The 24,859-nt window shown below is 35.3% G+C and overlaps 1 protein-coding gene and 1 pseudogene across 1 annotated transcript; both read right to left on the bottom strand.

Annotated features, from left to right (window-relative positions):
• Positions 1–2,572: 2,572 nt before the first annotated feature.
• LOC112696927 (uncharacterized) lies at positions 2,573–6,891 on the bottom strand. The gene is made up of 9 exons (XM_072197299.1): positions 6,710–6,891; positions 6,349–6,437; positions 6,196–6,254; positions 4,244–4,363; positions 4,080–4,145; positions 3,677–3,802; positions 3,401–3,503; positions 3,145–3,202; positions 2,573–3,023 (listed from the first exon to the last, which is right to left on the bottom strand). The coding sequence occupies exons 3-9, from the start codon at positions 6,238–6,240 to the stop codon at positions 2,966–2,968; spliced, it is 576 nt and encodes a 191-aa protein (XP_072053400.1). The 5' UTR covers positions 6,241–6,254; positions 6,349–6,437; positions 6,710–6,891; the 3' UTR covers positions 2,573–2,965.
• A 1,130-nt stretch (positions 6,892–8,021) lies between these two features.
• The window catches only part of LOC112805726 (protein LATERAL BRANCHING OXIDOREDUCTASE 1-like), a 55,858-nt pseudogene continuing 39,020 nt past the window's right edge, over positions 8,022–24,859 (bottom strand).

Genomic DNA, 24,859 nt, shown 5'->3' with positions numbered 1-24,859 from the left:
CTATTTGAAAATGAAGAATAGATCCTTGCTTTGCCAGAGAGGTCTATGTTGCCAGAAAAATCTTAAGACAGTGATGTATCATCACCTTTTTCAAAAATTATAGACACCAAATGAATTTATGCCAAAGATTTCTATCTCATTAGTAAGCATTGCAGCCCTAATTATTCTAATAGTAGGTTTAAATAAATCTGTTAATTCTAAAATGTCACATTCAATAATTCTCAGATTTTGACTACTCTATCCCATTGAAATTAAAAGAAAAATGTTGTAATTTTCAATATATTTTAATTCTCCTATATTTCTTAATTTTCATTCCATGTCTAGCTTGTTGCATCGATAACAGTAAAGCTAAATGATCATGTATTTAGGTGCCAATACAGTTATTGGCATTAAATATAGACTTAAGAGTTTTGAATCTTAAGTGAGATAAAGCGCAGTCCAGTTGACAAGCATCCGTGTTAACACAGGGTCTGAGAAAGAGCCGCACCTAAAGGATATGATGTATATAGCCTAACCTAATAATTAAATTAGTGGTTGTTTTCATAGCTTTAACCCGTGATCTTGGGTTCACACAAAGACAACTCAACTGTTGTTCTAAAACTTTCCTTCTAAATCTGAAGTGAAATATTCATTGAATTGAAAAACATAGATACTTCAAATAAAAGTTAGATGTTTGTAGGAATTGAGTGACTTAAAATACAAATATTCACTTGGTATAACGTGAAAGCAGGAAATGATAATGAAAACTGTTGTGAAGTTTGGTCATGGACAATGCTAAAGGATGCAGAAAAATTTGCACCCACGAATATCCGCTGGAATTACCTGCGACGAGGAAGTTAACGGGGACTTACAAAATTTATACGGGGATGGAAACTCACCCCCACAAATAAATGGAGACGGGGCCGGGATTGAGGTTTTCACCCCACAGGAACCCACGAAATGCCCACAAAAAATAATTTACTTAAATGTCCTTATGTATATAAGTTTTGTAAGTAACTCTAATTCATTTTATTTTAATTTATATGTTGAAAATTTTATGTGTTTGAATTATGTGTGATTTGATGTATTTGGTTGAATTATATAAGATTTTATTATAGTTATGTTAATTATCTTTTAAAAAAATTTAAAACTTAATAATATCCAATTATTCATAGATACCTGTGGGTATCTGCCTCTCTCACGGAGAGAAATAAACAGAGATCCGTGGTGGGAACGGAGTGCGGAGGAGGGGTCCCACCCCATGAAGATCATTGCCATCCCTAATGCAATATAATGATACTAAGTTTCCTTCATATCCTAGTCTATAATCTACTGTCTATAGTCTATTTCAGTTGAACTTATTCTACCAATGGTTGTATTACATCTATGTTGTGTTCATTTGATCCCGTATAATTCTATGTAGTTTTCTTGACTTTTTTTTATTTCATAACGTTGATTAAGCAATTGATGCCCCTAAAAGATTTTGCCCCAAGAAAAATTAAACTTGTCTTTATCAAGTTATTGATATAGCTGGTGTATGTATAATTAGTTTGTACTCTAAAAAAACCTGGTGGCCACACCTTGACTTAAATGGAAGGTAAAAGAGCCAACGTAAGGAGTCATTATCATTGTCCCTTTTTTATGGTGTCTCTGAAGATGCTCCATTGAAATAATTAGCAACAGTTTCTTCAATGTGTATCAGAAGATGATAAATGTTCAAGATCATAGTCTTGGTACGTAAACTAAGTATTGATTTTCAATTTATAATAAGTAAATTAATAATAAGATGGGGATCTTTTCCAACTTGTACATGTTTTTTGTCATCTTTAAAATAAATCTGAATGGTGATTATGTCTTGGGTCGCATATATTCTTTCTGAATTCAGAAGTTTATAATTTAGGTAGTTGTGAGTGAGTAGTTCCTCTCAGTTTTTTTCATTACTATCACTACAAAAAATTATGGTAAAAACGGCGGTTTTTTTTGGTATTAACGGCGGTTTGAACCGCCATTATTACCAAGAATGGCGGTTTCGTAAAGTGCCGTAATTCTGGGCGCCATTCTGGTTATTACGGCGGTTTTCTGAAAACCGCCACAATTTCCTGAGTTAAAATGGCGGTTTTTGAATAGGTTAAAACGGCGGTTCAAACCGCCGTTATTTCCAGGGTTAAAACGGCGGTTTTTGGATAGGTTAAAACGGCGGTTTGAACCGCCGTTATTCCCTTACAGAGTGGCATTTTGATTGGTTAAAACGTCGGTTCAAACCGCCGTTATTTCCACGGTTAAAATGGCGGTTTTTGAATAGGTTAAAACGGTGGTTTGAACCGCCATTATTACCCTGACAAAGTGGCGTTTTAGTTGGTTAAAATGGCATTTTTGAACCGCCATTTTTACCCTGACAGTAACGTTTTGGTTGATTAAAATTGCATTTTTGAACTGCCATTTTACACTGACAATGACATTTTTTATCGTTTAAAAAAAACAATTTTTACCGTCATTTTTATCGCGTTAAATAAATAATTTTGTGGTTAAAATTTCATAATAGCAAAAAATCATAATCCATAAATGAAATATTATATAACTTATAAACAAAATATTAATATAATGTATAATTTTTTATTATTGAAAATCAAAAGTAATAACTCCTATACAAAATCTTGTCTTACTAAACTTATCAAAATACAAGCATTACAATAAACACTATTCAGTCAAATCTACCATCCAGTTTCCTAAACTATGTTAATATCTAATAATGTATTTAAACCATCTAATAAGTGCTGTTTTTACTACTTAGAATATGAATATACAAGACAAGTAGCTTAGCTAAGTGATGATGAATAAGATTTGGAGGCCAAAAGTTTCCTCTTTTTGTAATTAACTTTAAAACAAGGCTGCCTTATTTTCTTGGTCTCTTGTGTGAATTTCATCCTGGAAACTTGCTCCAACATCTTTGTTTCTTGCTCCAACACTCCATTTTCATTATCCAAACTCATCTGTTACAAAGATTTGTAGGAACGTCTCCTGTCAGGAAATTTCTATCAAGCCGGCTGTTATAAATTGAAATTATAACAAAGAAAAAATGTCATTAGAAACAATATATAACTAGTCAAATAATATAAAGAGAAAAAATAAAATTAGATTAGTAGACCTGTCGCATTTTCTTTTTACCTACAATACATTTGTTCATTATCTTCTATCAAGAAGAAAATATTTTCCACTATCAGCCCTGCAATTACCCCCCTTTAGTTTGTATTTCTTTCAAGAATTAAAAATTGAAAAGTTAAAATGAGAGGAAACCAAAGCATACAAGATGCATCGAAAGGTATGCACACAAAGTAATTTATCAAATTCATCCATTTAAGAAAGGACATGCATTATTTTGAAACACCAGTATAAATCTCATTGCAGCAAAGTGAAGTCATACTTGACATAGCAATCATGGCTTTGGGTCTAGAAGAAGCACGTGTTGGAGAGAGCAAATTGCTGAAGATTTTGGCCTTTTCATGCATACATTGCCCAACAGCACACTGAAAGGTTTATGACCAAGGTAATTAGCTAAAGAGATGTTTCTGGGAAACAAATATATTAATGCATACCAAAAACAAGGTATCTATATATATATATATATATATATATATATATATATATATATATATATATATATATATATATATATATATATTAAAACATTGCAACCCACCAACAAGGCCCCATATACTTGCCATGCTTCCTGCCTCTTTGTTTCATTTCTCTGTTTCTCTGGTTGCATTTTCGGCTCAAGGAGAAGCAAATATGGCTCAAGGTTTGAAAGTATAAACAAGCGAACCTATTAAAAGCGAAGAAGAATTATGCATCGGTTGGCACAAGTATAACTAGTTCTAAATAAAAAAAAAATTGAAGTTCATCCTTTTGACCCCATAGATAGAGAAGTAATATTTTGCTGTTGTTGTGCACAACAACATAGATGTTATATATTGACATCTATTGCTGTCATTCTATAATATTTTTGCTTCAAGTTAAAATTCTTAGTGATAATAAATATTCTATTATGCTTATGAAAATTCTCTGGTCCGCATAACAAAAGTGAAAATGGAAGAGTAAACCTTATTGCAGTTTGGTATGAGATCTTGCAATGCACGCATCTTCTCATTGATCCTGTCTCTTCGCCTCTGTATAAGTAGAAGATCACAATGATAATCATACAGATCACAAGCAACAAAACATATGCTACAGATGGAAAATTTGCTATTTATTTGTAACAGTACACAATTGGCATACGGTCTTCACTCGCCCTTTCAGATAGATTATGTACTTCGGCTGAACGACTTCTCTTAATATCTCGTGTTGGACATGCCTTTTTAACACCCACTGATTCTTCCTCAATATCCTATTAGTAAAAGAAATTTAATTTTTGGTTAATAGAGAATAACTGTCAACATAGGTAAGATAATAAGTAAACATGTATGAAAGTGCAATTCTAGTAACATTAACTTCACTGTGGCACTCAGAGTCCTCAGTTTCTTGTCTTTTTCACTTCAAATTTTGGTTTGGGTTGCCCAAAATTCTCTCTGCGCCATTGCCAGAGCAAACAGATGAAGATAACCATTTAAGTCTTTTCATCTTTTAAGTATATATATCCCCCTCTTCATTTGGATTTCCTAACAAATTCAAATCTTAATAAAAAAATGACAGTTAATTTCATTTATGTTCAGATTGTATTGAAAAGATATTTCATATAAAGAAAATAATAATTGAATACTTCTGATAAATCATGAACCTACCAAATAGATGACAAAATTAAATGTCCAACTATGTAAGTACATTAATAGTTCTTGTCTAACTAAGGCCTTATACAAAATCACAATTTATCATCATTTGGCTCTAAGACCAATGCATTTTTAAAGCTTTCAACTGCAGCATCTATGTCATGGAGTGCCATATGTGCCTAGTAAGTCCAAAGCCACACAGTTGTGATAAAGGAAAGTGGGATAGATTTAATAAAAAAATTATCCGAATATTACATAATAATATAAGTCTTTTGGCTATATTATATTTATCTCATCTCTTTAAGGAACATCCAACTCAAGCTAAAAGTTGAAACTGCTCAAAATCAATTTAGTTTTGGAAAACTATAATAGTCTTATTTCAAGTCATCTGTTGACAACATTGGTCACTCTTAAAAAAGTAGTTAAGTTGGCTTCTTGTTTTTGTTGACACACTCTTACTCTTCCACACTTGTAGAAGGTGTGGTCCAATACCTACACCTACAAACTTCATTGAACCACATCAAATCTAATCTAATTTGATCAAATATCTTTGGATTAACAGTAATCAATCCAAGTTACAACACTGAGCTGACTACAAAGAACCATGAGCTTCTCATGGCCAAAAGTAGAGAAGAATTAAAGTAGTGAACAAGCTTTAATTTTACTAAAAAAAAACACAAGTAGTGAACAAGCTTTAATTTTACTGAAAAAAACACAATCACTATACATACACATGAGCTGCATCAATATATATAATAGCTTCTAAAACCACTTATGAAATTACTCAAAAAGAGGTTCTCAAGATATATTATGAAGAATTGAAACTAAATACCGCTTATACTACTTATAAATAATGTACAGTCCCAGTTCAACAAGAATAAAATAAATTCATGGACTTTGAACTTTGAACAAGCTAGGAAAGATGTTGCTATGAATAGTAGATAATATTCCTAATAGAAAAGCCAAATTCAGTAGAGTTGTTTTTAAAACAGAAACGCCTTGCCTTTAATCATAGCTCCCTCATCTCTTCTAAAACCTCAAACTTGTGAAATTCCCAATTAAACATATCATTTAACCATCAAAAATGCAAATCATATACAAATCATGATTAATTTTTTATACATTATAATGAAAGCTTAATATACAAAAATGTTGTCATAATTGGAAGAGTAACAGCAGGAAGCATTGGAAGAGTAAAGACTTAAGAGGGATCTTGAAGAATTGTAAAGTCATCCTCCTGCACCTTCAAATTATAGTGCAGCTTGAAGATTTCAACTATAAGAATATTAAAGTTTTTTTTCCTATTAATGTTTGAAAATTTATAGACTCGAATTATGCAAAATAGTATTAGTTGGGGAATAATATCAATTAATGTAAATTCAAAACATACACAATAGTTTTAGTTGGGGAATAATATCAAACAGATGAAATGCAGAGAAAGAAGAGAGCTTACAAGGATGTTGAGTTTCCCTTGAAATTCAGAACACACAGAGTCCATTAGCTTCTCCCTCTGATGAGGAACAAAGACATTGCAAACAGAGTCAGTAACCTCAAAACCAGAATCATTTCATTAGATGAGAGACTTAGTGAGCTCAGCTTCGTTCCTTGCACACGCGTGCACTCTTGCTCCAAACCCAATCAGTTCCTCCACAATGCCGTGACTTGTTTGAAGAGAAAGTAAAGTGTTGTGTTGTACTAATTTCAGACAAATGATGCAGATTATGAGATCATTCAGTTTAATAAAACAGATTAGGACTCAAACTAAATAAAATCAGAAGCAAAAAAATAACAACAGAACAGAAAATACAGCAGTAACAAGCTAACAACAGCAACATCACAAAAGATCAATGAAAATTAAAATACACAAAAAGAACCAGCATTCTTTGTTTCTTCCTACTAGAGCATGAACTAGATCTAAAAGGATGAAGAGGAAGGAAAAAATCAAAGAAGAAGATTAAGTAGATTACCTATTAGAAGTGACAGAGATGGTGAAACCAAATTGTAGAAGCTTGTTGAAGGCAGCAACAACAGCGTTGCTTGCCGAGGTGAGGAGGTGAGCCAGATTGAAAATCAGATCATAGAAGGCAGCGACAACGGTGTTGCTTGCGATGGTGCAGAGATGAATGATGGCGATGAGATGAGCGGCCACAAATCTTCATATCGAAGCCAAATCATTGAAGCTCGCTGAAGGCGACAACGGTGTTTCTTGCAATGGCGAGGAGATGAACGATGGTGATGAGACGAACGCTGACAAATCTTCAGATCAAAGCCAAATCGTAGAAGCTCATTGAAGGCAGCAACAACGGTGTTGCTTGCAGCAGCGAGGAGATGAGCTGCAACAAAGGAATGAGCGATAGCGAGGAGTTGAATGACAAATCAGGAAGATGAATAATGGCAAGAAATTAGGGTTCGTCATTGACACTCATCCTCATTTTCTCATATGCAACAATACTAATTACACTCTCACATGCAACATCGCTCGAATTAAAGAAGGAAAAAAAATTCTATGGCAGTTTGAAATGCCACAATCAACAAAGCTGCCACAAAAACCATTAGCATTATGGCATGAGTTGGTGCTGCCGTAATTAACAAACATAATGGCAGTTTTTTTGATCTGCCATAAAATTAGTGCTATTTTTACCAATACTTTTTGTAGTGTATGCTTCCTGTAATACTAATACCTTTCACATATTTATAGAGAGAAAATTGTATAATTAATCAAATAGTTGTCTCCATTAAAAGTAGTATTATAGTATATGATTCATTAATTCTTTCCTTTAATTATTTCACCTTGTTTAGTTCATGATTGTACCACCTCTTAGTAATCACTTTACTACTATTAGGGTGAAACAAATTTTAGTAGTACAAGTTATGTCTACTTAAATTGGGAATAAATGCTTTTCTCTCTCTTTTTGGGTTGAAAAATATGTTAAAATAATCAATAATTATATAAACCTAAAAAGGTTTATTATAAAAGAGAAATTTGACAGCCTGCATCAAAATTATAAATTAGAATAAACCAAAGAATGACTTGCACGCAAGGAAAAACTAATAGTATGCTATTCTGTCAGAAAATTATAGATATAAAATGAGTTGTGGCAGCAAGGGAATTCACAATTTTTTTTTTTTTTTTTGTAATTTGACTTGGTAAAAGTATCATTTAGCTTGTTCCAAGTTCCAACTGGTTTTTATTGTCATAGGGAATTCAAGTAGGAACAATAGCCTTAATGCTGATGAAAATTGTTATGTATATTTGACCATTTCAAGTGGTATCTTCTCTTAATAACACCTGTAGTTGATTTCACCATAGTTTTTTACATTCTTATACAACCTTGGACATGTGTCAGTTATTAAGCTTTCCACAGGTCCAATTTCATTCTCTGCTTTTGGTTCATAGGACATGGCCACTAACTTCCTCATCTTTTCTTTGTTTGTCATAACACTATGCATTGGACTCTTGAATATTCCATTACTCATAATCTGCATAACAACTTACTATTAAAGCATTCTAGTGACATGAATTTGGCAAGCAAGGATTAAGCTTCTACCTGCATTTGATCACCAAGATTGGCAACAAGGTCATTGACCAATTTCTCATCTATAAGAACTTAAAGACCTTCCACTTCATTGTCTTGCAATAGAACTGTAATCACTGATCTATATGTATGAGGCTTGAGTCCAAGAACCAAAGCGGATCTTGAACAATGTTATAAATTGAACGTCATTGCAAATAATGATTGCCCTCCAAACTGATCCAAGAACCTACCTTCTTCCATATTCAATGACCTTGCCATGCATCTCAATAGATAATCTATCATTGATTTTACTTTAATAGAAAAGGCCTCTAATATCTCACTGCATAGTAGCAAGAAAACCAAACTTAACTTTATTTTCCTATAACATGTTAATGAACTATTAAGGGTACAAAGGAAGTACCTAAAATCAATAGGATTTTGTGGCCAAAGAGAACACCTTCTATTCTTTTCTGAAAAATCTCAAAGAATTAAGCGATAGGACCAGTCAAGGAGTTGCTTCTTTGAAACTATTTTGTCATTTCCATACCCTTCTGAGTCATTAGCAGATCGTGCATATTTTTGTTTTTTCTCAACTGGAAGTTGGAAAATTTTCTTTAAAACTTGGCATATTTTGTGAAGATATGATGTTGACATTCCATGACCAATTGTCTGTGGTCAAATTAGAAACATTTATGTATCACTTGTTTGTAAAGTGAATAGCACACAAGCCTAATGAAAAAAGGTCAAGATTTGTGATTTAATTAAATAAATTCGCACCTGAAAGTATCCAGCTAATGTGAGAGCATATCTAAGCTTCTTAATCTCAGGTTCTGATGATGACAGCAGACTCACATCAATTATGGGTATTGGAATCATATATGATGATGATGAATCTTTTAATCCAATGCTATTATTAGTATTTCCTTTAACTACATATTACGGTGGTTCTTTATCACCATCCGTTGACATTTTATAGATGCTCTTTGCCATTTATTATACCTCTACCCTCTTGAGCTATATGTGAATTTGGCACGAGAAGGAAGCTTTTTATTCTCTCCTACACCCTTTTATTTTTATTCTATGAATTTTTTCCTAATATTAATGTGTAAAACCAAATTAAACATGCGCATTCAAAATATATTATTATTATTATTATTATTATTATTATTATTATTATTATTATTATTTGTTCATTGATGCAATTCAAGGTGATTTATGGTCATCTTCACCTTTTCTGCTTTTTTCTCTTAACTCTTTGCTAGAGTTTAGTTAACATTAAAGTAGAAGAAGGCAATTCTTGTTGATATGTTTAATTATGGATTTAAGGATTTAAGGTTGCTGAAAACCTCAAGTTGTACCAAAGAAAGGAAAAGGGTTGTGACAAGTTAGTTCATAGATAATAAATAATATTATTAAAGCTCCTTTTCAATTTAAGATGAATATGCTCATCTCTGTCGTTTCAATATGGTTCCAAGAGAATAAAATAGCTTATAAAACTGCAATCCATAAAATTCTGACATATGAAATTTAAATTTTCATATATTATATTATATTTAATCAAAGTATAATATTTTTCAGTAATATGCTCTGTGATGTTATCTTGTTGTAGTATTTTTTTCTATTTTTGGTAAACCATGCAGAGTGGACTATCGATATGGTTTGTAGTTTGTACATTTTTTTTTCTTTTTTTGATAAGGGTAAGGGCTAGGAATACCCAGCCCAAATACATAAAGGAGAAGAGAGGGGATCTCTTTGTTTTTTAAGTTCAGAAAGTGGTAATATGAGCTACAAAATGGAGACTTAATGAACCTAACAATAATGAGGCCCAATTACAAAATTAGGCTAAAACAAGGATACGAAAGCGCAGATGGTTTTTCTGATTGTTGGGCCTAGGGTTGGGAGCTGTCTAGCCCAATAAAAAAATATTTCCAAAAAAAAACAAAAAAGTGCAGATGTTTCCGAGCCCTAAACCTCATAAATCCAGGCTAATCGAGGTTAGCTAGAATACAATAATAATCTAAATATTATGCTGCTGCTACCACGAGTGTTTTCAAATTGATTTTGAGTAAAAAATTTATTTGATTTAAAATATTAATTTGATTTGTAGTGCAGTTTAAATTTGATGATTTTTTTAGAGAATTTGATCTAATTTTAAATTTTTAAATTAAATTGAATTCATAATTTTATAAATTAAAAAATTAAATATACATAATAATTTTTAATATTAAATTTTAAATAATCAATCATGTCATAATAAATTTTAACAATATTTTAAAAAATAAAAAATAATATAACAATAGAAATAAAATTATAAATAAATTAATTAAAATAAATAAATAAATTTTATTTAAAATTGATAAAATATTCACCTAAATAATAATAATAATAATAATAATAATAATAATAATAATAATAATAATAATAATAGTAACAATAATGTACCATATCCATGTAATTTTTCTAACTAAGTTAACCAAGTTGTTTTTGCTTCATGCGCCTGTCACCTTTTAACGTAAAGCTTCTTTCTCAACGTGGAGCTTCTCTTTCTCAACGTAAGGCTTCTCTTTCTCAACGTAAGGCTTCTCTTTGTTCCTCTTCCTCAACGTAGAGCTTCTCTTCCTCAATGTAAAGCTTCTCGTCGTTCTTCTCTGTTCTGATTTCTCTTTTTTTTTTCGCTTTCTTCAAAGTAAACTTTGTTTTTAGATTTTGATTTGCATTGCATTTATGTTCTTCGTTTTCAGATTTTAGATTTCAAATTTCAGATTTCTTCTTCATTTTTAAATTTCAATAACATATCAAAACAATGAATGATTCAAGTTCAAATCAGTTGAATAAGAGCGATTTGGATTATTCTTCTAAATCGAATCAAGTGGATGAGGTTTAGAATATTCAATTTTGAATTGAATGGAATCGAATGCAATCATTAAATCTAGTTGTTTATTAACACTATTTTGTGTTCATTTGATATTATACAATGGTATCATTTTGATAATATTTTCAGTTCATTCGAGATGCAGGTGTTTCTGAATTTGGATTTATATAATGGATAATTTTTTGTTCATTTGCTACTATACAATAGTTTCGTTTTGATAATATTTTTCTGTTCATTCTCCAACGATTTTGAATTGAATGCAATGAAATGCAATTAAATAAAGTGATAATGAATAGAGTTTGGATAGAATGCTAAAGTTTCTGAATTTACAGAATGCACAAGTTTCGATTCATTGGTTATTACATGATGGTCTTTTTATGATAATATTTTGGTTCATTTTACAGTCCAAGTGTGTTGTGGATGAACAATTTGTTCCAAAGGTTGGGATGACTTTCAAGACACTGGAAGAAGCTAGAAAATTTTACAAAGATTATTCCAAATTTGTTGATTTTTCTACGAAGATAAAGAACACCACTCGGAAGGGAGATGAGATTAAGAATTAACTAATTATATGTAGTAGGGAGGGAAAGTAAAAATTCAAGATATCTCCAACTCTGAAGACAAACCGCTCAGCTGAAATAAATTATCCAGCAAGGATTTATGTACATATATTGAAGGACGTTGGTCTTTGGATAATTTCGAAAGTTATTCTGAATCATTCACACTCTTGCTATCCAGATCAAGCAGAGATGTTTAAACAACACAAGGAACTAAGCATATTTATGCGTTGTAGCATTGAAAACAACGAGGAAGATGGAATCAGACTGAGTAAAACATATAAGTCATTTGTAGCAGTAGCAGACAGTCATCGGAAGCTAAGTTTTATTGAAAAAGATGTGAGAAATTACATTACAAGGGAAGTACAGAATATTTTTTAATAAGACGATGTGAAATAATTTGGGAAGTAGTTATTAAAAATGAAAGAGAAGAATAAAAAATTCTCTTTTGAGCTTAACCTTGAAGCTGATCACTCCATCAAAAATGCATTTTAGGCCGATACAAGAAGCAAGGCTGCATACGAGTATTTTGGAGATATTGTTTCATTTGATACCACTTATAACACAACAGGTATTCGGTTAACTGTGATATAGTTTTCGGTTCATAGAGCCAACAAATTTTGGTTCATAACTTTTGTGAGTGTTTATTTTTGCAGGTACAATATAGTTCTTAGTTCTTTTGTGGGTGTGAATCACCACTGTCAATCAACACTTCTCAGATGTGCTTTGATGAAAAATGAGGACATCCAATCATTCAAATGGTTATTCGAATATTAGCTTTGTTACATAGGAGGGAAGGCACCAAAAGGGATTCTTACCGATCAATGTGCATAGATGCAAAGGGCTATTGAGACCTATATGCCAACAATAATTCACCGGTGATACATTTGGCATATCATGAAAAAGATCCCAAGAAAATTAAATGGCTACAAGCGACACGAAGAAATCAAACAAGAGATGAGCCATGTTGTTTGGAACTCGTTTACAAAAGAGGCATTTGACAGAAATTGGAATAATTTTCCGATGAAGGATGGTGTTAGAGGCAACAAGTGACTTTCAGGTAACCGAGGTTTCATTCGAATTAATTGATGTTGTTACTTTTTCGGTGAAAACGAGTATAACTTTTGGTTCATTTGTGTCTAATTTTCGGTTTATTTGCAAAGCTATTTGAAGATATTCATTTATGGATTCCAATTTATCTCGATCACCACTTTTTGGTCGGGATGAGAAGCACATGAAGGAGCGAGAGCATGCATACTTTTTTTTAACAAGTTTATCACATGCAATAGCTCCTTGATTCAATTTGTGAAGGAATATGATAATTGCCTAGGAAGCAGAGAGCAAAGAGAGAGAGAATTTGATGCTGCAAATTTTCACACCGTGATACCATGTGCAACAAAATCACCAATAAAGGCTCAATTTCACCACATGTATACTCATGAGAAGTTCAAGGAAGTTCAAGCACAATTCAAAGGAATGGTGAATTGCATCACAAGATCAACACATTTCACTCTAGATTTTACGTCATATGAAGTTGTAGAGTAGGTTTCTTACTCAACATTCAACAAATTTATTGTTACTTACGACGCAATATCATGCGAAGTAAAGTGTTAGTGCTTGTTGTTTGAGTCAATGGATATACTGTACTGTCATTCTCTGAGTGTCTTAAGTTTTGAGCGAGTAGATAAAGTGGCACCAAAATATATATTAGAACGTTGGAGTAAGAACATAAAGAGGAGGCAAACACATATCAAAAGCAACCAAGACGAGCCTCTATTGGAGCCAAGAACCAAGAGGTTCAATGATTTGATATTTCGATTGCACAATATTTTCAAATTTGCATCAAAATCTGAGGAGCTGACTAGAATTCTACACCGAGCTTTTGATAATGTCATGGATGAGATGCAAGAATATCAAGCAAAAAGTAAAGGTAAATGTCGTTATCTCACGAAGACGCTACGTTGAGTGATGTTAACGACCTTCAAAGTCTCCCACGTGTTAGAATAAGAGGACGTACCAAGAACAAATTGGGATCAAATATGGAGAAAAAGATCACAAATGCAATAAAGAAAAAGAAAAAGCTAGCTCTAAGCAAGGTAACATTGATTTGCCTTTGATTAGGGAAAAATTCGTTTGTGAATTCTGCTAATATATGATTTATTTTCTTTTTTGCAGTTGAACCTTTTAGATGGTGAATCAATGATTCAGTCAAGCTCCAGCCTTTATAATGCATAGGATATGAATGCTCCCAGAGAGGATTTTTAAAATTTTCAGCTTTTATTAATATAAATTTCGATTCATGTATGACTAAATTTTAGTTCATTTTGGTTTTAGTCATGAAATGAGGGTTAATTTCTTATTTATGTTATCTTTTATTGAATAGTCACCTTTTTGTTTTTTGGTGGGCGAAATTGTGATCTCTAATAATGGCATTCAACTTGGTATGCGCGTTTATAACTCATCACTTTCTTCACAACCTCGCAAAACTAACCAGCAAGTGCACTGGGTCGTCCAAGTAATAAACCTTACGTGAGTAAGGGTCGATCCCACGGAGATTGTTGGTATGAAGCAAGCTATGGTCATCTTATAGATCTCAGTTAGGCGGATAATAATTGGTTATAGAGTTTTCGAATAATAATAATAAATAAACAGAAAATAAAGATAGAAACACTTATGTAGATCATTGGTGAGAATTTTAGATAGGCGTATGAAGATGCTGTGCTCCTTCTGAATCTCTGCTTTCCTACTGCTTTCATTCAATCCTTCTTACTCCTTTCCATGGCAAGCTGTATGTAGGGCATCACCGTTGTCAATGGCTACATCACATCCTCTCAGTGAAGATGGTCTAAATGCTCTGTCACAGCACGGCTAATCATCTGTCGGTTCTCGATCATGTCGGAATAGAATCCCTTGATTCTTTTGCGTTTGTCATCCCTTGAAGCTCGTCACAGTCATTCAATCCTTGAATCCTACTCGGAATACCATAGACAAAGTTTAGACTTTTCGGATTCTCATGAATGCCGCCATCAATTCTAGCTTATACCATGAAGATTCCGATTAAGGAATCCAAGAGATATGCGCCCGGTCTAAGGTAGAACGGAAGTGGTTGTCAGTCACGCGTTCATAGGTGAGAATGATAATGAGTGTCACGGATCATCACCTTCATCATGTTGAAGCGCAACGAATATCTTAGAATAAGAATAAGTCGAATTGAATAGAAAATAGTAGTAATTACATTGAAACTCGAGGTACAGCAGAGCTCCACACCCTTAATCTATGATGTGTAGAAACTCCACCGTTGAAAATACATAAGTGATGAAGGTCCAGGCATAGCCGAATGGCCAGCCCCCAAAACATGATCACAGGATCAAAAATACAATCCAGGATCTAGGATGCTAATACAATAGTAAAATGTCCTATTTATACTAGACTAGCTACTAGGGTTTACAGAAGTAAGTAATTGATGCAGAAATCCACTTCCCGGGCCCACTTGGTGTGTGCTTGGGCTGAGCTTGAGCTTTACACGTGCAGAGGCTTCTTTTGGAGTTGAACGCCAAGTTGTAACATGTTTTTGGCGTTCAACTTTGTTTCGTGACGTGTTTCTGGCGTTCGACTCCAGAATGCAACATGGAACTGGCGTTGAGCGCCAGTTTACGTCATCTAATCTCGAATAAAGTATGGACTATTATATATTACTGGAAAGCTCTGGATGTCTACTTTCCAACGCCGTTGAGAGCGCACCATTTGGAGTTCTGTAGCTCCAGAAAATCCATTTTGAGTTTTGCTCAGGCCCCTCAATTTCAGCCAGAAAATACCTGAAATCACAGAAAAATACACAAACTCATAATAAAGTCCAGAAATATGAATTTAGCATAAAAACTAATGAAAACATCCCTAAAAGTAGCTAGATCCTACTAGAAACTACCTAAAAATAATGCCAAAAAGCGTATAAATTATCTGCTCACCACAACACCAAACTTAAATTGTTGCTTGTCCCCAAGCAACTGAAAATCAAATAGGATAAAAGAATAGAATATACTATAAATCTCAGAATATCAATGAATATTAATTCTAATTAGATGAGCGGGACTTGTAGCTTTTTGCTTCTGAACAGTTTTGGCATCTCACTTTATCCTTTGAAGTTTAGAATGATTGGCATCTCTAGGAACTTATAATTTTAGATAGTATTATTGATTCTCCTAGTTAAGTTTGTTGATTCTTGAACACAGCTACTTTTATGAGTCTTGGCCGTGGCCCAAAACACTTTGTTTTCCAGTATTACCACCGGATACATAAATGCCACAGACACATAACTGAGTGAACCTTTTCAGATTGTGACTCAACTTTGCTAAAGTCCCCAATTAGAGGTGTCCAGGGTTCTTAAGCATACTCTTTTTGCTTTGGATCACGACTTTAACCACTCAGTCTCAAGCTTTTCACTTGGACCTGCATGCCACAAGCACATGGTTAGGGACAGCTTGATTTAGCCGCTTAGGCCTGGATTTTAGTTCCTTGGGCCCTCCTATCCATTGATGCTCAAAGCCTTGGATCCTTTTTACCCTTGCTTTTTGGTTTTAAGGGCTATTGGCTTTTTCTGCTTGCTTTTTCTTTTTCTTTCTATTTATTATTTTTTTCACCAAAATTTTTTTTCGCAAGCTTTTGCTTTTTCACTGCTTTTTCTTGCTTCAAGAATCAATTTCATGATTTTTCAGATTATCAATAGCATTTCTCTTTGTTCATCATTCTTTCAAGAGCCAACAATTTTAACATTCATAAACAACAAGATAAAAAATATGCACTGTTCAAGCATTCATTCAGAAAACAAAAAGTATTGTCACCACATCAATATAATTAAACTAAATTCAAGGATCGAAACTCATGTACTTCTTGTTCTTTTTGTATTAAAACATTTTTTATTTAAGAGAGATGAAGGATTTATGGATTTATTCATAGCCTTAAGACATAGTTACTAAATACTAATGATCATGTAGGAAAGACACAAACATAAATAAACATTAAGCATAAAAAATGAAAAAAAACAGAGAAATAAGAACAAGGAATGAGTCCACCTCAGTGATGGTGGCACTTTCTTCTTGAAGAACCAATGATGCCCTTGAGCTCTTCTATATCTCTTCCTTGCCTTTGTTGCTCCTCCCTCATTGCTCTTTGATCTTCTTTAATTTCATGGAGAATGATGGAGTGTTCTTGATGTTCCACCCTTAATTGATCCATATTGTAACTCAAGTCTTCTAGAGAAGTATTGAGTTATTCCCAATAGTTGTCAGGAAGAAAGTGCATCCCTTGAGGCATTTCCGGGATTTCTTGGTGATGAGCTTCCTCATGCGTCTCTTGGGATCCATGAGTGGGCTCTCTTGTTTGCTCCATCCTCTTCTTAGTGATGGGTTTATCCTCCTCAATGGGGATGTCTCCTTCTATGATAACTCCAGCTGAGTAACATAGATGGCAAATAAGATGAGGAAAAGCTAGCCTTGCCATGGTGGAGGACTTTTCGGCTATTTTGTAGAATTCAAGGGATATGACTTCATGAACTTCTACTTCCTCTCCAATCATAATGCTATGGATCATGATGGCCCGATCCACAGTAACTTCGGATCAGTTGTTAGTGGGGATGATGGAGCGTTGGATGAACTCCAACCATCCTCTAGCCACAGGCTTGAGGTCCAGTCTTCTTAATTGAACCGGTTTGCCTTTGGAGTCTCTTTTCCATTGAGCTCCTTCCACACATATGTCCGTAAGGACTTGGTCCAACCTTTGATTAAAGTTGACCCTTCTAGTGTAGGGGCGTGCATCTCCTTGCATCATGGGCAAGTTGAATGCCAACCTCATATTTTCCGGACTAAAATCTAAGTATTTCTCCCGAACCATTGTAAGATAATTCTTTGGGTTCGGGTTCATACTTTGATTATAGTTCCTAGTGATCCATGCATTGGCATAGAAATCTTGAACCATTAGGATTCTGACTTGTTGAATGGGGTTGGTTAGAACTTCCCAACCTCTTCTTTGGATCTCATGTCGGATCTCCGGATACTCATTTTTCTTGAGCTTGAAAGGGACCTCAGGGATCACCTTCTTCTTGGCCACAACATCATCGAAGTGGTCTTGATGGGCTTTAGAGATGAATCTCTCCATCTCTCATGACTCGGAGGTGGAAGCTTTTATCTTTCCTTTTCCTTTTCTAGAGGTTTCTCTGGCCTTAGGTGCCATAGGTGGTTATAGAAAAACAAAAAGCTATGCTTTTACCACACCAAACTTAGAATATTGCTCGCCCTCGAGCAAGAGAAGAAAGAATAGATAATGAAGAAGAAAATATGGAGGAGAGGGAGAGAGGGTTGTGTTGTGTGAAAATGTAGAAGAATGGAGGGGTTTATATGGTGGAGGGAGAGGGGTTAAGGTTCGGCCATATTGGGTGGGTTGGGTGGGAAAGTGATTTTGAATTTTGAAGGTAGGTGGGGTTTATGGGGAAGAGTGGAAGGATGTGAGTGGTGAAGAGGTGATGGGAAAGAGAGATTGAGGTGATTGGTGAAGGGTTTTTGGGGAAGAGTGTTTATGGGATTGTGTGAAGAGGAGAGAAGGTGAGTTGAGGTAGGTAGGGATCCTGTGGGGTCCACAGATCCTGAGATGATCCTGTGGGGTCCACAGATCCTGTGGTGTCAAGGATTTAACAACCCTACACCAATTAGCCGTGTGAAATGCCTTGCATGCAATTCTGGCGTTTGAACGCCGGATTGATGCTTGTTTTGGGTGTTCAGCGCCCATCTGTAGCATGTTTCTAGTGTTCAGCGCCAGCTCTCCTCAGGGTGTATTCCTGGCATTTAAACGCCAGGATGTTGCTTGTTTCTGGCGTTCAATGCCAGATCCATGCTCTGTTCTGGCATTGAACGCCAGCCAGATGCTTCTTACTGGCGTTTAAATGCCAGTAAGTCCTTCCTCCAGGGTGTAATTTTTCTTCTACTGTTTTTGATTCTGTTTTTAATTTTAGTATTTTTTTTCATGACTCCACATGATCATGAACCTAATAAAACATAAAAGAACAATAAAAAGAAAAATAAAATTAGATAAATAAAAATTGGTTGCCTCCTAATAAGCGCTTCTTTAATGTCAATAGCTTGACCGTGGGCTCTCATGGAGCAACACAGGTGATCAGGTTAATATTGTAGACTCCCAACACCAAACTTAGAGTTTGGATGTGGGAATTCAACACCAAACTTAGTGTTTGGCTGTGGCCTCCTGGTGCACGGATTTGCAATCCGTACAACTAACCAGCAAGTGCACTGGGTCGTCCAAGTAATACCTTACGTGAGTAAGGGTCGATCCCACGGAGATTATTGGTTTGAAGCAAGCTATGTTTATTTTATTAATCTTAGTCAGGATGCCAATAAGATTATTTGGATTTAATTGTAAGAAGTAAAAGTGTTTGGAATAAGTAATTGTTACTTTATTAATGGAGGATATGTTGGAGTTTTAGAGATGCTTTGTCCTCTGAATTTCTGCAATGTAATATTCAACTCAATTGTTTGTAAAGTTCCATCCATGGCAAGCTGTATGTAGGGTGTCACCATTGTCAATGGCAACTTCCCATCCTCTCAATGAAAACGGTCCAGATGCTCTGTCACAGCACGGCTAATCAGCTGTTGGTTCTCGATCATGTTGGAATAGGATCCATTGATCCTTTTGCATTTGTCATCACGCCCAGCAATCGCGAGTTTGAAGCGCGTCACAGCCATTCAATCCTTGAATCCTACTCGGAATACCAAGACAAGGTTTAGACTTTCCGGATCCTCAAGAGTGGCCGCCATCAGTTCTAGCTTATACCACGAAGATTCTGATTAAGGAAGCTAAGAGATGCTCATTCAATCTGATGTAGAACGGAGGTGTTTGTCAGGCACACGTTCATGGATTGAGGAAGGTGATGAGTGTCACGGATCATCACCTCCTTCACAATTAAGCGCGAATGAACATCTTAGATAGGAACACACACACGTTTGAATGGAGAAATAGAAACAATTGCATTAATTTATTGAGACGCTGCAGAGCTCCTCACCCCCAACAATGGAGTTTAGAGACTCATGCCGTCAAAGTGTATAAACTTCAGATCTGAAAATGTCATGAGATACAAATTAAGTCTCTAAAAGTTGTTTAAATAGTAAACTAATAACCTAGGTTTACAGAAAATGAGTAAACTATGATAGATAGTGCATAAATCCATTTCTGGGGCCCACTTGGTGTGTGCTGGGGCTGAGACTTAAGCTTCTCACGTGCCTGGGCTGTTTTGGGCATTTAACGCCAGGTTGTAACCTGTTTCTGGCGTTGAACTCCAACTTGTAACTTGTTTCTGGCGCTGGACGCCAGACTGCAACATGGAACTGGCGTTGAACGCCAGTTTACATCGTCTATCTTCGCGCAAAGTATGAGCTATTATATATTGCTGGAAAGCCCTGAATGTCTACTTTCCAACCCAATTGAGAGCGCATCAATTGGACACTTGTAGCTTCAAAAATTTCATTCCGAGTGCAGGGAGGTCAGGATCCAACAACATCAGTAGTCCTTTTTCAGCCTAACTCAGATTTTTGCTCAGCTCCCTCAATTTCAGCCAGAAAATACCTGAAATCACAGAAAAACACACAAACTCATAGTAAAGTCCAGAAATATGATTTTTGCCTAAAAACTAATAATATTCTACTAAAAACTAATTAAAACATGCTAAAATCTACATGAAATCACCCCCAAAAAGCGTATAAAATATCCGCTCATCACAACACCAAACTTAAACTGTTGCTTGTCCCCAAGCAACTAGATGATCAAAATAGGATAAAAAGAATTTAAGGAGTAATAAAATCTCCGAGTTTTAAGTGAATCTCATATTCTAATTTAGATGAGCGGGGCTAGTAGCTTTTTGTTTCTGAACAGTTTTGGCATTTCCCTTTATCCTTTGAAATTCAGAATGATTGGCATCCATAGGAACTCAGAATTCAGATAGTATTGTTGATTCTCCTAGTGTAGTATGTTGATTCTTGAACACAGTTACTTTATGAGTCTTGGCCGTGGCCCTAAGCACTTTATTTTCCAGTATTACCACCGGATACATAAATGCCACAGACACATGACTGGGTGAACCTTTTCAGATTGTGACTCAGCTTTGCTAAAGTCCCCAGTTAGAGGTGTCCAGAGCTCTTAAGCACACTCTTTTTACTTTGGATCACGACTTTAACCACTCAGTCTCAAGCTTTTTCTTGATCCAATGATTTCTTGTACAAGTTTTTTTTTCATTGCTTTTTCTTGCTTCAAGAATCAAATTCATGACTTTTCAGATCATCAATAATATTTTTCATGTTCCTCATTCTTTCAGGAGCCAACATTCGTAAAATTCAGGATAAACTATGCACTGTTCAAACATTCATTCAGAGAACAAAAGGTATTGCCACCATATATAATTAATTATAATTTTTATTATTAAGAACTCGAAAAATATAAATTACTTCTTTATTCTAAAAATCTACTATTTTATTCATGTCTGATGATGATGAGAAAAATAATTTATAACTTAATTGGAAATAAAACCAGAATAGATATGCTAATTACTACTACTACTACTGTATAACTTCTAAGGTAAATTTCTATAATAACACTATCACAGAGTTAAAGCTAAAATTAGAACTCAACAACCTGTGTTTTGGGAAGTGGATATTCCTCTGATCTGTGGGGTGCTTGGTCCTTCAAGGATTAATTTCTGGCGCTTCAGCTCCCTTAAATCACGCCCTTGCTCTTCTTGTTCCTTAAGCAGTTTGCAAAGCATGCTACTTTGATTGTTCTGTTCTTCCTTTATTTGGTTCATAGCTTCTTGCAATTTGGAAATAGATGCCTCAAGATGTTCCCAATATTCGAATTGAGGATGTTCTGGGAGGACTTTTTGTGCTCTCCTCTTGATTGGATCATCCTGCAGCTGTTGTCTTTCCATTGATATTTTAGTGATTGGCCTCTCAACTGAGATATACTCTGTTATTCCCATCTTCACTCTGGCATCTCTGCAGAGCATAGAAATTAAGCTTGGATAGGCCAATCTGGCATCCTTGGAATTCTTGTTTGCTATTTTGTATAGTTCACACGAGATCAGTTGATGGACTTCTACTTCTTTTCCCAACATGATGCAGTAAATCATCACTGCTCTTTTAACAGTAACTTCAGAACGGTTGCTGGTGGGCAATATAGAACGCCCAATGAAATCCAGCCAGCCTCTGGCAGCTGGTTTGAGATCTTCTCTTTTCAGTTGATTTGGGATGCCAGTGGTGCTGGTGGTCCACCTGGCTTCAGGGATGCATATATCCTCTAGAATCTTGTCCAGGCCTTTGTTTACCCTCATCATTCTCCTATTGAAGGAGTCTGGGTCATCCTTCAGTTGAGGAAGCTTAAAGATCTCCCTGATTTTGTCAGGATGGGTGTGAACAATCTTTCCTCTGACTAAGGTCCGATGATCATAGAGGGCAGCTCCAATTATTCTTTGCCTGTCTGTCTGCCATAGATTTGCATAGAACTCCTGAACCATATTCCTTCCCACTTTCGTTTCAGGATTAGCTAGGATTTCCCAGTTCCTGTTTCGAATTTGTTATTGGATCTCTGGATATTCATCTTCTTTCAGATCGAACTTGACTTCCGGGATCACTGATCTTAGACTCATTATTTTGTAGTAATGGTCTGAATGCTCTTTAGTTAAGAACTTACCTTGATTCCAAAGTGGCTTTGAAATATTCTCTTTATTACCTCTTGGGTTGGGTTATTTTCCTTTAGGGGCCATGATCAAAGTGAGTATGTTTTTGTGATCACGGATAAGCACACCAAACTTAGAGGTTTGCTTGTCCTCAAGCAAAAGAAAAGAGAGAAGAGGGATAGAAGGAGAGCAGGTGTGGAATGGTGGATGATGAGAGGGGCGCCGAAAGTGGATATAAAGGGAGGGGGTGGGTTGTCGAAAATAAGAAAAAGATATAAGATAAAAGATATGATTTATAAAAGATAAATATGATAAGAAAAGGATATAATTTAAAAAGATGATATTTAAAAATAAATCTGAATTTTTAATTTGAAAAAGATTTTAAAAGATAATTAAGTTTTTTTAAAAAATTGGAAAAAGAGTTGGATTGGATTGGAAAAAGGTTTATGTTTATGTATGAAGCTATATTATTTTTGAAAAAGAGATTTTAGAAATTAGGGTTCTTAGAAAACTATTTTGATTTGAAGGAGGACATTTTGAAACATGTTTATGCAAGAAATCATGATTTGAAGCATAAAAATTTGGAAAATTTGTAAAGAAAAACGAATTTTACCTCTTCCCCACCATCCTGGCGTTAAACGCCCAAATGCTGCATGTTTTGGGTGTTTAACGCCCAATTGCTGCTTCTCCTGGGCGTTCAACGCCCAGCTGTTGCTTCTTTCTGGCGTTGAACGCCAAGCAGTCCTTTGTCACTGGGCGTTTAGAAAAACGCCCAGGATGCTGTAATTCTGGCGTTAAATGCCCAGAAGGAGCTTCTTTCTGGCGTTCAACGCCCAGAAGATGCTCCTTTCTGGCGTTCAACGCCCAGATGGCTATCCTTACTGGCGTTGAACGCCCAGTGGATGCTTCTTTTGGGCGTTCAACGCCCAAAACATTTCTTACTAGCTTTTTCATGCCAGTGAGCTTCCAAATTCCCCTGTAACTCTGTGAATTCAATCAATTGCTTTTTTTTTACCTTGAAGATACCTTGACATATACCTGTAAAAATCAATTAATTAACAAAAACAAATAAAATTAAATTTTGTGAATGGCTGGGTTGCCTCCCAGCAAGCGCTTCTTTAATGTCGTTAGCTGGACTATTACTGAGCTTTAATTAAGTCTCAGTTTTGAGCATTCTTACTCAAAATTGATTTCAAGATAATGTTTAACTCTCTGTCCATTAACAATGAACTTTTTGTTAGAGTCATTATCCTGAAGCTCTACATATCCATATGGTGATACACTTGTAATTACATATGGACCTCTCCACCGGGATTTTAATTTCCTGGGAAATAATTTGAGCCTAGAATTTAATAGCATAACTTTCTGCCCCGGCTCAAAGACTCTGGATGACAATTTCTTATCATGCCATCTTTTTGCTTTCTCTTTGTAAATTTTTGCATTCTCGAAAGCATTGAGTCTAAATTCCTCTAGCTCATTTAACTGAAGCAATCGTTTTTCTCCAGCTAACTTGGCATCAAGGTTCAGGAATCTGGTTGCCCAGTAGGTCTTATGTTCCAGTTCCACTGGCAAGTGACATGCCTTTCCATACACATGCTGGTATGGAGAGGTCCCTATAGGGGTCTTGAATGCTGTTCTGTATGCCCACAGAGCATCATCTAAGCTTCTTGCCCAATCCTTTCTACGGTTAATTACAGTCCGTTCCAGGATTCTTTTAAGTTCTCTGTTAGAGACTTCAGCTTGCCCATTTGTCTGTGGATGATATGGAGTGGCTACCCTGTGGCTAACTCCATAACGAACCAAAGCAGTGTAAAGCTGTTTATTGCAGAAATGAGTGCCCCCATCACTGATTAATACTCTAGGGGTACTGATAAACCCCATTTGTAGGGTTTATCTTGTATTGATTTTAGGGGATTTTATCACCTTTTACCCACATTTATTCAATGAAATAGCATGGTTTTGTATATTCTCCTTTAATTGCGCTTAAGAGTGAAAACATGCTTTTTAGGTCTTAAAATAGATAAATGTAATTTACCTTGATTCCATTAGATGCCTTGATATGTTTGTTAAGTGATTTCAGATTTAGGAGGCAAAGATTGGATTAAGGGAATGAAGAAAAAGCATGTAAAGTTGGAGAACTCATGAAGAAATGATGGAACCAAAAAGCTGTCAAGCCTGACCTCTTCGCACTTAATTGACCATAACTTGAGCTACAGAGGTCCAAATGATGCGGTTCTAGTTGGGTTGGAAAGCTAACATCTGGGGCTTCGAAACAATATAAGATTTGCCATAGTTGCATCGCGCATAGGGGCGCGCACGCGCATAGTACGCGGACGCGCCGATGGTGGCACATGACCCACTTAATGCAATACGTGGCCAGCGATTTTAGAAGCCTTGTGGGCCCAATCCAACTCATTTCTGATGCTATTTAAGCCAAGGATTGAAGAGAA

The sequence above is a fragment of the Arachis hypogaea genome, chromosome 6, assembly GCF_003086295.3.
Source record: "Arachis hypogaea cultivar Tifrunner chromosome 6, arahy.Tifrunner.gnm2.J5K5, whole genome shotgun sequence".
Lineage (NCBI taxonomy): Eukaryota > Viridiplantae > Streptophyta > Magnoliopsida > Fabales > Fabaceae > Arachis > Arachis hypogaea.
This window is presented reverse-complemented; position numbering and strand designations above follow the sequence as displayed.